We start from the raw sequence: 13169 nt of genomic DNA, 5'->3' as shown, positions 1-13169 counted from the left end.
TCCAAGATAAAAAACAAAGAGAAATGCTCCTTAAATGATAATCCTGAAAAATACAGTTGTTATAGTCTAAGTATGGTGGACGAGTTCCGTAATTTCACATTCAAACAAAGAAACATCCAGACAGGCAACAGACTGTGGCTGGGGTGGATATCATCTGATCACGCCGCCATCTTCCTCATGCCAAAATACAAACAAAGGCTGAAACAGGAAGTTCCGGTTCAGAGGAAGGTCGCGCGCTGGACGGATCAATCGGTGGCCGCGTTACAGGACGCACTCGATGACGCAGACTGGGGCATGTTCAGAAACAGCTCCGACGATGACGTCAACGTGTTTACGGAAGCGGTTGTGGGATTCATCGGGAAACTAGCGGATGATACCGTGGAGACAAAGACTATCACAACGTTTCCCAACCAGAAGCCGTGGGTGGATAAAACCATCCGCGACGCTCTGAGATCCCGCACCGCTGCCTACAACACGGGACTCATGACGGGGGACATGGACCCGTACAAAGCCGCGTCATATAACGTGCGGAGGGCGGTGAAAGAGGCGAAGCAGCGCTACGGGAGGAAACTAGAGTCACAACTCCAACAGAGCGACTCTAGGAGCCTGTGGCGGGGACTAAGGACAATAACGGACTATAAAGCACCAACAACCGGTATGACGAACGTGGCCGTGACTCTGGCAGACGAGCTGAACACTTTCTATGCTCGCTTCGAGGCTGCAGCTAAGGTCTCCAACAATGCTAGTGTTAGCGGCGCTAACGGCTGCAGACAGGAAGATACTGCCAGCACCGGAAACGTGCTCGTCATCTCCGAGCATGAAGTAAGGAGAGCCTTCAAGAGAGTGAACACCAGGAAAGCAGCAGGACCAGACGGCATCCCAGGTCGTATCCTAAGAGACTGCGCATACCAGCTAGCTCCTGTGTTCACTGAGATATTCAACATCTCTTTATCTCAGTCGGTGATCCCCACATGCTTCAAAGAGTCCATCATTGTTCCTGTCCCGAAGAAACCCCACCCTGCTTCTCTCAATGACTATCGCCCTGTAGCCCTCACCTCAGTAGTGATGAAGTGCTTTGAACGCCTGGTCAGAGACTTCATCATTTCTTCACTACCAGACACACTGGACCCACTACAGTTCGCTTACCGTCCAAATCGTTCCACAGACGATGCCATCTCTCATCTCCTCCACACATCACTCACTCACTTGGACACTAGAAGGGGGAATTATGTTAAAATGCTCTTCATAGACTACAGCTCTGCATTTAACACCATAATTCCCTCCACACTCACCACCAAGCTGGAGCATCTGGGACTCAGCTCATCTATGTGTCAGTGGATCTCCAACTTCCTAACTGGCAGACCACAGGCAGTAAGGATGGGCGGACATGTCTCAGCCTCCACCACTCTCAGCACTGGAGCCCCCCAGGGGTGTGTTCTGAGCCCCCTGCTGTACTCTTTGTACACATATGACTGTGTGGCCACTACCAGCTCCACCACCATCATCAAGTTTGCTGACGACACCGTCGTGGTGGGCCTGATCTCTGATAACAACGAGACGGCCTACCTGAAGGAGATTAGGAATCTGGAGAACTGGTGCCAGAGGAACAACCTCCTTCTAAACGTCAGTAAGACAAAGGAGCTGATAGTGGACTTCAGCACTAAGCAGGAGAGGAACTACCAGACCCCCGTCATCAACGAGTGCCCAGTGGAGAGAGTGGACAGCTTCAAATACCTCGGAGTTCACATCACGCAGGACCTGTCATGGTCCTGTCACATCAACACCGTGGTGAAAAAGGCCCGACAGCGTCTCTACCACCTCAGACGCTTGAGAGACTTCCAACTGCCCTCCAAGGTGCTCAGGAACTTTTACTCGTGCACCATAGAGAGCATCCTGGCGGGAAACATCTTAACCTGGTTCGGGAACAGCACCATGCAGGACAGACGAGCTCTACAGAGGGTTGTGCGGTCAGCTGAGCGCACCATCCGCTCCGAGCTCCCTGACCTGCACTCAATCTACAGCAGGCGGTGCTGGACCAAGGCCAGGAAGATCGTGAAGGACCTCAGCCATCCCAACAACAGACTGTTCTCTCTGTTGAGGTCAGGAAAGCGATTCCGCTCCCTGAAGACCAACACAGAGAGACTGAGGAGGAGCTTCTTCCCGCAGGCGATACGGTCTCTCAATCACACCACCACACAGTACTGACCCACACATACAGTTCTTACACACACACTGGACTTTCTGGACTTTGGTTTTGCACAACACTGGTCACTATATTCTTCATTTCCGGTTAATACTTGTACAGCTGCTGTTATTGTGTATATATTTATTTATATTTAGATTTCTTCATACATTCTTATATAGTTCTATATTGTGTATTGTGTATTTTGTTGTACAGTTATTTTATTTTCAACTTTAATTTATATATTTATCTTTATCTTATTCTTCCCAGTTAAATTTACCCTTCATTCTAATTTGTGTTGTACAGTTATTTCATTTTTAACCTTAATTTATATTCTATTTCTTCCTAGTTAAATTTACCCTTTTTAATTTTTCATATTTATTTCCTATCTTATTCATAGCCTTTTCCTTTTTTGTTTTCTTTAGGTCACGAGCAGTTGTCCAAGCATTTCACTACATATCGTACTGTGTATGACTGTGTACGTGACAAATAAAATTTGAATTTGAATTTGAATTTGAATCTATTAGTATCCTTTGGGCTTTTGGACAGGCCCCAATATTACTGATGCTTAAGTGAAGCTCTGTGATGACCAAGCCTTTCAGTCCTGGTCTGTGCAAATCTCATTCAAGTTTTGAATCTTTCCTGTATGACTGCCTCTCTAATGTGCAGACTGTATTTTTAGAGTCTAAAAAGATCTCTTAAAGCTGACTTGAGTTAAATAAACATGCTTGGGGAATTTTATTTAAATTCTAATCTAATTGATTTTAAATCAAATACAATACCACAAATCAATATGTTAGGGTAATAGGTGAATTGGTGATTCTAAGGTAGGTGTGAATACGAGCACAAATGGTCATCTGTCTCTGTTAGCCCTGCTATACACTGCTGATCTGTCCACGGTGCACCTCTTGTCCAATTGCAAGTGTAATATCCTGCAGGCCCAACGTAACCCTAAATCGGATAATTGGAAGAAAATGGAATCTGCAGACAAGTTGACTAATCAAGAAAATAATCTGCAGTTGCAGCCTTACTTGCAATGTGCTGTGAAGCGTTTTTCGAAAACGCCTTTTCCTTTTTTCATGTCTTTGTACAGCCAAAATGCTTCATAGTAAAATCTTTAATTTGTAGCTCTTCTTAGAGGAATATGATGGTAGTCAGTGTGGGAGTTGGAGTCATTTTTAATGGTGGAGAACTCATTTTGGAGCAAAGCCATTCATATGTGTGTTTTTCTCCAGCACTGATCTCTCTTGAGAAACAAATGCTGGGAATTGATCTTTGAAGTGCTCAGGCTTACGAAGTGGGGAACCACAATTTAGCTGCTCTTCTGCTTGCCTGCTGAGATAATCTGTCCGAGTGAGATTGATTTTTGATTTGGCTGAAGCTTTCTGAAGATGCAGCTCCTTTTTGTTTTATTCATAAGTTCACTCATGACTCTTCCACAGTAGCTGATGCTAATAGCCTTGGTCAGCCTTCTTATCTCCGGTTCCTCAGCTGATTCATAATGCCTTAAGGCGTGGGAGCTCAGTACGCTCATTTAGGATGGCAATTATATGAGAGTGGCAGTGATCGTTCTCGGTATCTCCGCTCAGTGGAGAGGAGATGGGAAATTGCATTGAGTATCCAGTGTTATCAGTGATAATTCTGCATGTCTGACAGAGAAGATGGAGGCTTCTACTGTGACTTAATCGTAATCCTCTGATTTTAGTGCCGGTGTGAGAGAGAGGTGCTGAAAACCTCTTTACAGCAGCGTCTTATTGTCTCCTCAGCAGGGAAAGTTTTTCCCAGTGCACAAGTAAAAGGCTACTGAAGAGCAAAAGCTAATGGGTTGCCAAGTTGCAATAGTCACTTCACCAGGGGAAATTAGGTCTTCCCACCCAGCCTGGGTCCTATAAGAAGAGGAAGGATATGGGGCACACATACACACAAAGTTGAATGGACAGAGCTTTTATTTATTTATTTATGAGAGGAAGACCAGGGAGGAACAACAATGCTAATCCTGATGAGGAAATACAGCTCCTTTGTGTTTGGAGTGGGCTTGTTGTCAAGCAAGCAGCTGCTGACATCATGTGAATAGACAGTGCCCAGACCACATTTCAAGGGGGCTGAGAGGCGGCGAGCAGGAGGGCAAAGAGCTGAGCACACTAGTGTTATGGTGCTCTCAGAGTGCAACGCTCTGCACTGGAGGGTGAACCGATTCAGGAGCGTTTGTCTTAAATACTTTGTGTCTGTGTGCAGGGACCTGAGAGGAGATGAAGCAACTCTGATTACTTTGGTAAGAGAGACAGCTTGACGTTAATTCTCTGTCACCTGTTTTAATGCACTGTTTGTACGTAAATAAAACAAAGTTTTAGTATGTGGAACTGCAAGCTAGTAAAGATTCAAATCAAGAAGATGTTTGTGGTTCTTTATAAATGTGGAAAAGTGACAAACTGGCAGAAATTGAAATGCTATATATTTCAAGCAGTTTGAACAGACTCAGCTTCTACATTAGAAGGATTGGCTTCTTTAATTTGCTTATAATCACAGTAAACTGAAAATTGTTGTGTTTTGGATAAAATGAAGTCTTCTCGCAGGCATCTGGGAAGCTCAGACTGGCATTGTGTTGTTAATATAGTAATTATTGTGTTCTCTGTTGTAGCTTTCGTTTGGGTAATTATTTTCAAGATTAATCTTCGTTTGTTGGAGGGTTAAACAAATACACACAGAAGGATCATTTTGATGTCTTTGTACACCCCGACGTGTCCAGCGAGCAGTCGAAACCCCAAAACATTAATTTTACTGTTTTACAGTAAAATAAAAGCATCAAATTCTCACAAAAACAGTTGAACGTATTCCTCTGTTAAACCTTGCTAGATTGCAAATACATTTTCTGTCAGTCAACCAGCTGTTTAGTCAAACAATTCTTGTTAACATGATTCATTTGTTTGGATTTTATTAACTCTAAACCACCAGAAATAGGCCAGTGGAAATTTTAAGATGAGGCAGATGACTGTGATATGGAGAGTTTTTGCCTACTCAAGGACTTCTCAAAAACTAGTTGACTGAGTTGAAGTTGGACAGGTAGATGGCCCTAATGGATGTCAGAATCAGCAAAGAAGTTGGTCTTTGTGTGGGTTATGGCAGATAATACAAGCTTATTACACACAAATCAGGCTTAAAAGGCTCCGCTGGGACTGAAGTGATCTTGCCTCTCTAATGGGCCCAGCATAAGTAACTGTGCTGACTCATATTCCCATAGTGAACTCAAAGGCTTTTGTTTCTAATATCTACATGCCCCAACCTCTCCGGTTACATGTCACCTCACCCAGTGTGGTCACAGTTCATGTTTAAACCTGTCAGAACCCTCTCTGTATACAGTTGATGTTGCTGTTGTACATGTTTTCTTCAGCCTTTGCTTTCATTCACAATAGGCTAAAGTGTATTGTGTGTGTGGGATAATACTGCAGGAATATGAATTTGAATTGGCATGTTTCCCTGAAAGTGATTGCCTACATCAGAAACTGTTGACAGATGCAATGCAGAGCAGGAAAAAGAAGGGGAAAGAGAGGAGTTCAGCTTGTGAGCTGGGATGTGGCAATTTCCCTTGGAGTGTTGAGTTGTTATATTGTCTCAAGTGTATATACACACACCTGTGACATTTGTCTGGTGGCAGTGTTTCCAGCTGCAGCAGTGTAGAGTTTCCCTCTGTGTACTTGCCCTGGGTTTTCGCATAAAGGCGCCTTTTTAATCAAACTAGGACATGCACTTTAAGAGCACCATAAGTCATAATTCCTGGAATTTAGTACTGTTGACATTTCCACATGAAAGCGGGGGATGAATCAAATCTGTGTGGAAGGTGGATTTGTTAAGCGTACTGTACAGTGTATCTTTAAAAGGCCATCTAGATATAAGGGGCAGGTCTGCTTATCTTCTGGACTTTTCATCTATCAGGCAAAAATGCCAAACAGTTGCTAGTTTCAACTTTGTAAACATGAAGGTTTGCTGCTGATTGTCATTTATTATAAGTTTAGGATGAACATGCTTTAGTTTTGATTGAGCACTTTGAAGGCATCACCTTTAAAGTAGGTTGGTTGCATGCAACCAATCAAACAAGACCTGTAGTTAACTACTTTTAGAAGAAAGGTTCTTGAAGTTCTTTTTTTAAAATGTATTTATTTTTTATACAATACCTTGCACCTTAGTAACTTTCCATATCCATTTGCATTATACAAATCGCGTCATGTGAACAACAGCCGCAAGCTCCACTGCTTCAGTCAGTCGAGCCAGCGCCACAAAAACAAGTTCATCATCGCAGTTGGTTGTGTGGATATCGGTATCGAGTGAGATGCACCACCATTAAACCGCTTCCATCACAGCTGAGACCAGACAGTCAGGCACAGAAGAGTGTAAACACCAGCTGAAGAGCAGAAGGCATCATCACCATCATCATCGTCATCCCTCCATGGAAACCTGTTAATAATCTCATGGTAGGATTTGATCCACATGTGCAAGGAAGTCAACTAATTAAACAAACAAATGGCAATTAAATGAGACTTCCATAAGCCATATAACAACTGGGCTGGTGGAGAAGAAAAAGGCATAACAAACCACACAAGTTCAGTCATTGCTGCACTGAACACACAGTCAGTGTTCGCTGTTTGTTCGATAGATCTCCCATTAAAATCTTTCATTCTGTGTAGAAATTGCACTCATTAGGAGCATGCCTGAGTGATTGTTTTATAATGTGATGTGAAATCGTTGTCTTCATAGAGCATCAACTACAATTTAAAGAAACTGATATGCTGGTTTGTCTATTAGCTTTTCTTTTCTTTTCTTTTTTTTGCAGAGGATTAGATGAGAGGCTAGATTGTCTCATGTTTGCTTTGGTGCATCTGCTCACTAGTCCAGAATATCACTCCTGACGTATTATAACATGTTGGTTTAATCACGTTTGACTTAAAAACATAAAAACAACAATTTGCATTTTTATGGGGAGGTTATGAGACAGCTGACAGCTGGAATAGGCTCCCGTGAATCTGAACTGGATAAACGGTTAAGAAAGTGGATGGGTGGTTATGAGACAGAGTGCTTCTTGGCTCGGAGTATTTTGTTACCTTATGTCAGATCCACGCAAGCCGTTTTGCCCTGAGTTTACAACAAAACAAGCTAGCACGCAAATATTTTTCACACATCGTCTTTGAATATTCATTGGAATAACAAACATTCTCTTAAGTGGCTGTAACAATAAAGAGTTTACAGTAAATTAGCGTCCCTTGATTTTATTAGGTACTAACAGCTCTTGGTGATAGTTTTTGGAGCTGTAGCCTGTGTTTTCATTTTGCATTGTCATTATGCCTCTATTGTGTATGGTGTTTGCTCCATTGAAGGAAGTGGGAATTTTCCTTCAAAATTCCTCTCCCTGTAATTTGTCTTCCTTTTTTTCCCAGTCAGCATTCAAAACCAAGAAGATATTCAGTTCATACTCTTTAAAACTGGAAACACTGCTACTTTGTTAAGCAATTTAATTTCAACAATTAAACTTATTGTTTCATTTTTAAACAGTGTTAACTACACAGTATAACATGTGCCCAGTTGTGCACCTTTACCCAATAAACTACAATCTCAGGATAGGTTTGAATATTATGGCACTTACATAAATTTACCACAGGATTAAAACCACCTTCCTAAACACGCATATAGAAAAAGGTCAGGCTATTTTATAGGCTAGCCGTAACATGATAAAGCAAGGTGAAAGACCCCGCCCATATGTTGTTCAGACCTTCTGTTTGTGAGGGGTATTCAATCAGAAGAAAGTAGCCTGAAAGTGAAGGGGGATGGGCCTCAACAGCTTCAAACATTGGATAAGGTGATGTGTTGCATCAAGGTGATTGTGAGATACAATGTTTCTTTAGTAAAGTCCAAGAAAAGAAAGTAGCATAATAGTCCACTTTAAAGGGAATTCCTGGACCTGAAGTTTCCCATCAGAACATTACATTGCTACTAGATTATGTTTCCCACTTTGCCCGTCAGTGTTTTGTTTTTTGTTTTCTTTATTGTGTGTGATTGATTAGCACTAGTATAATATCTCTTTGTGTCTTTGTTCAGTGTAATCCAGAAATAAAGGTATAGGATTGAACTTGCTGAAAAGAAAAATCAGAAATTTCACAGATGTTTTCCTGCTAATATCAAGATTAATTGGTGGTTAATGAAAGCCTCGATTGTTTGGGCTCCAGGAAAAGGTGGTACTTTAGGTGTACTAATGAACCTGTGAGACACTGGTCTCCCACGGAGATTTTTAGTCACCAATGACTGTATAGCTCTGCTATCTAGATGACAATCTATCAGAGGATCACACCACCATCTGCTGTCGTGAATACAGAGTGGCTCTTGTGTTTGGTAGAAGCACTCAGGGAAATGCCAGTAGTCCAGAACTCAGTGACATTTTCAGAGGTACTGCTCTTACCTACGGGGGCTTACAGCCTGCCCTTCACTGCAGATTTCCCAGTCAGCATTGCCTACATCTGCAGCTGCTACTGACCTCTCAGTGAACGACCCTGGGTGCTTCCTTTTTGGCATGGTGCACACGCACTGTGAAAGAAAAGAAAACAATTGCGGGACCCTTTGAACGATACAAAAGGAATGTGAGTGAAAGAGTTTGGGAACAGACTGGCCCCAGGTCAGCGTGTCGTTTCTGCGTCTGCCAGCTCATTTTTATTCCCCTCTCATTCCTCAACTCGCCCTCAAGTCTGTTAAAGATTCATGGCTTTGCTGTTTAGCTGTTCAGTTGTGACTTAACAATGCTTCAACAGAGAGTTAAAGTCTGTAGATGTAGTCATGTATGCTGCACATACAGAGCAGAGAGGTCTTTTCTCTCTGTGCTAGCCTGTGGGGGGACCTTCAGGGAATAAAGCTGTAGGAGAGCAGCAGCTGTGATGGCATTTGCTGGCAGTCTCTGGGTTTCCGTGACCCCATGTTTGCATCAGAGGACTACTTTCTTATCTTTTCTATCACTTTCTTTTCTGGAGCAGTATTATTATTGTTCTTGTCTCTGAGGAATACTGACTCTGTAGTGTCTTAGTGGTTGGCGGTGTCCATGACCTAGTTAAGTATGGAGTGAGAACAGGAAGCAGAAGAGGAATAAAAAGCTAATGGGAGCTTGATTTGGTTTTGTTTGTTTTGTTTTGCTGGGACTCTTTCTGGCCACATCCCTGCTGGGGGTTTTTTCTTAATGAGTTTAGGTTTTTACCCTTGTTTTCCACATTGACTGGCACTCTCTCAAGCTTTCACCCTTTTCTTTCTTTTTTCTTTTGTAAGTACGTTTAAGACAGACAAATTAACTCTAGTCGACAGGCCCCACTGTTAGTGAGACCCCCTTTCCCCAGTGTAATTAGGATGACCAATTAGCACAGATGTTAAGAGTGTCATTAATTGTATACCAAAATAGAAATTGCAATTACGAACACCTTCATTAATCTGTTTATTAATTTCCTCTTGGTGATCCCTCCACTGTAGAATTGTTTCTAAGTAGCTGCTTTTTTTCTCCGTTTTGGTTATTCTTAGTGATTTTTCACTTACTTACCAGTATTTTACATGTCTTGTTGGCTATACCGAAGTAGAAATGCACAGGATAAAGTGGAAAAAGTACACCCACGGCTTTGAAAGGAGACAACACAGTGATTTATTTGCTTCTTGCAACACTTCCATAGCCATCTGACACCCCCTCCTCCCTCTGGCAGGTGTAATGAGAGCGCTGGTCATGGGCAGATGATGGATGTGGAGACGTCGTATTCAGACTTCATCAACTGTGATCGCACAGGCCGCAGGAACGCAGTGCCCGACATCTCAGGAGAGGGGTCAGTAGCGACCAGCACCAGTGAACTTACCAAAGACATGGCAGAGATGGACCTGAAGGCTGCAGGTCAGTAATGCCACATCATGTGTGTTATACAGTGTGAAAGCAAATCAGAGAAAATAAGCATATAGTTTTTCATATTACAAACAAAGAATTTGCTTGGCAAGATTTAGACTGGCCGACAGTATAAAATCCAAAGACTGTATGTAAAAGATGGACATGACTTTGGGATTGCTCATTTGTTTGTGGAGCCTTAGCCAGTTGTTAACGCTACATAGATATCAGTTGTTTAGCAAGATTAATCTATTTATTTATTTGTTTTACAACATTAAATGTAGGTTTCTTAATTTGGAACATAATGACAAAAACCCCCCCCAAATAATAATATTTAAAAAAACAACAATAGGTCCTTAGAAGGTATTAAATCATTATAATACAACTTCATATGAACGGTAACATATGACACATTGCACCATGTCATTATTTTTTTTTAACAAAAACTGAGCCGAAATGCAGAATTGTGCATGAAGAACTACCGTAAGTGTCCCTCATGATTCGATAGCCTGTAGAACCACTTTCAGAAGCAAGTGCAGGCATGCATGATCAAGTTTCAACTTGATTGCCAACGATGGCTGAACCTTTCTTCTTTTGTCTCGTCTGTCCAAACCAGAAGTCTTGCGGTTTGTTCAGAAGCAATCTTGCAAACCTAAGATGCCATGTTCTTTTTATAGACAAGAGACTTTCTCCTGGCAACCCTTCCAAACAAACCGTACTTGTTCAGTCTATTTCTAATTGTACTGTCATGAACTTTAAGGCTCGTTGAGACCTGTCTGAAATGACTGAAATGGAATTCTTGGGGTTTATTGTAATTTTTCCGAGCATTGCACAATCTGACCTTGGGGTTATTTCACTGGGACATTCACTCCTGGGCAACATATTGGATTTTTTTCTGCTGAATAATCTTTGTAGAATGATAGACTTATTCAAAGTGTTTGGATATGGCCGTACTGATGCACAGAAATAACTGCTTCTTTAAGATCATCATGTTGGCTTCTGTATTTTCATTTTTGTTATCTAATATTAATAAATCACAGCATGCTGTTTTTTTATGTTGCTCATCTGAGGTTGTATTTTAATTATTAACTAATTTTAAAGGAATTTTTAAAATGATGTTCAGAGGTGTAAAACGAGTACGCATGAGGCACAAGGTTAGAGTCTGTGGTTAGACCAGTTTGGGTATTTGGTTGACTGTAAGAAAGATTAATTGATGCTGATGAGACGCCACTTAAATCATTTAAATGAATTAAAGTCTAAAAGTAAAGAAAAGTCACATTTTCTCCATCCCTCTGTGATTACAGTCAGGCAAATAAAATAAAGACATGGCTTTAAATCTGAGAAGGAAAACTATTTTTGAGTCTGTTGGAGAACAGCAGTGAGAATGTTATAGAGGCCTGAGCTACATGAAGATTTCACACTACTAGAAGTCCTTTGTTTTGTTGTTGTTTCTCACAGATATCTGTAAAATTCTTCCAGAATCGCACCATTAATCTGCCAAATCTTCTTTCTGCCAGACCGGAGCTGAAAGAACTGTTGTGATTTCTACTCTGAAAAAAAAAAAAACAGTTTAACCACAATTCATCATCCTGAAGCTAGTTGAGAAGAATTCCTGCTTATCTGTGCAAGGCTATTACTTTGATCTAAGCCACATTAAAGTCTTATCTCTTTGACAAAACACCGCCTGTACTAGATGCACCAAAATATACCACAGAAACACAATTTCACTCAGTTTGTGGTCTCGGTGAGATTTGATTGTTGTCTCAGTGTTAAATTAATTGTAACTGCAGCACAGTGACACATCGTTGTGGCATCCTTCGGTCTTAGTCAAAGGTCTACTTTTTAAGAGGAAGGTGTCTTAATGTCAGTTGTACCAGACTGCATTGTTGTGTGTTACACGGTTGTTCTTGCTGGTTTTGTTTTCAGTCAAAGACAATTTTCCCATAAGTTGACAATTAAATGACCGAGATAAATCAAACCACAGGATGCTGATATTGTGAGAAGAGTCAAAGCATACTAACACTGGGCTGCTGAAGGAAGTTGTATTTCCTTCCTCAGGATTCTCTTACTACTTGGATTGCCGTATCTCTTTTAGAGTGAAATTAAAAGTATCTTTCTTTTTTTTTTTTTTTCTCCCTGACCTGGCAGGAGGAGACCCAGGGTCCTCCCCAGCCCCAGAGGCGGAGGGCTCCAATAGCCAAGCTGCCCAGGGAAGCGGAGGCCCATCCTAAGCTCAGCCAGAGACCGAAGGGAGGCAGAGAAATGTAGAGAGGAAGCAGGTGAAAGTAGAGAGACATGGAGTAAGGAAATGGAGAGTGTTGGTATTGGTTCTCTTGACTGGACATGAGGACACTTTCGCTCACTGCCGGCCTCTTTGGAGCTTCGGGGGCTCCAAATGTTCGCCTTTTTATTGAATCCGATTGTACCACGGGAAACAGAACAGAGTAGAACTGACAGCTGAGATGCTGCGCTTTTGCTTTATACTCTGTTAGTTATTTATATTCCTGACGAGAGAAGAAAGCACAGAAACTTTGGATTAAGGTCTGCGGAGATGGACTGAGCTAAACAGAATTCGTTCATAACAACACTCGAAATGTTGCTCCAGCCTAATGTGGGACTGTCATGGAGGGGTATTCATTATCATCTGTTTGTCATTTTCTTTCTATGTATGTGTGTGTGTTTGTGATCCTGGTGTTCAGTTTCACCGTCGAGTCTTTTCTTTATATATTTACCAACATAGTCCCCATTTTACTGTCGTGTATGGAAATTCATATTTATTGCTAAATGTTCAGTGATAACTTTGTGATAGCAATTTTCTTTGTGTAATAAAATACTTATGAATTACTGCAACATTTGTATTTTATGTTTTTGTTGATAATTAACTATATTTTGCAGGTTGCCGTACTTAAAATCTGAACCAGAGCAGGCATAGAAGTTGTGAAGGTGGTGACTCTCAGCCAAACCGGGATTAATGATTTCAGGGTTAAGCTGCACCAGAACCATAAATAAAACTGAACGCTGCTTTTGTGTGTTTTAGTGGCCACAGGAAGCTAATGTTTACATTTCCACATAGCTTGGCCCCTTACTCCCATTTATCTCTTC

General features: G+C 41.6%; 1 protein-coding gene across 2 annotated transcripts in view; it reads left to right on the top strand.

The window, feature by feature from the left end:
- Positions 1 to 12912, top strand: part of pkig (protein kinase (cAMP-dependent, catalytic) inhibitor gamma) — a 28679-nt gene extending 15767 nt beyond the window's left edge. The window contains exons 1-3 of one of the 2 annotated variants that reach the window (XM_086278808.1): positions 4319 to 4454; positions 9898 to 10079; positions 12216 to 12912. In XM_086278808.1, coding sequence (XP_086134934.1) covers positions 9926 to 10079; positions 12216 to 12298 — 237 coding nt within the window. In that variant the 5' untranslated portion in view covers positions 4319 to 4454; positions 9898 to 9925 and the 3' untranslated portion in view covers positions 12299 to 12912. Of the gene's footprint in view, positions 1 to 4318; positions 4455 to 9897; positions 10080 to 12215 lie in introns of those variants that run through there. The other variant, XM_086278807.1, reaches the window with a different exon arrangement.
- Positions 12913 to 13169: the final 257 nt, after the last annotated feature.

The sequence above is a fragment of the Aulonocara sp. 'chitande type north' Nkhata Bay genome, linkage group LG20 (assembly GCF_057382095.1).
Source record: "Aulonocara sp. 'chitande type north' Nkhata Bay isolate Kocher_YH1m ecotype deep benthic linkage group LG20, A_spYH_male_GT1.1, whole genome shotgun sequence".
Taxonomy (NCBI): domain Eukaryota; kingdom Metazoa; phylum Chordata; class Actinopteri; order Cichliformes; family Cichlidae; genus Aulonocara; species Aulonocara sp. 'chitande type north' Nkhata Bay.
This window is presented reverse-complemented; position numbering and strand designations above follow the sequence as displayed.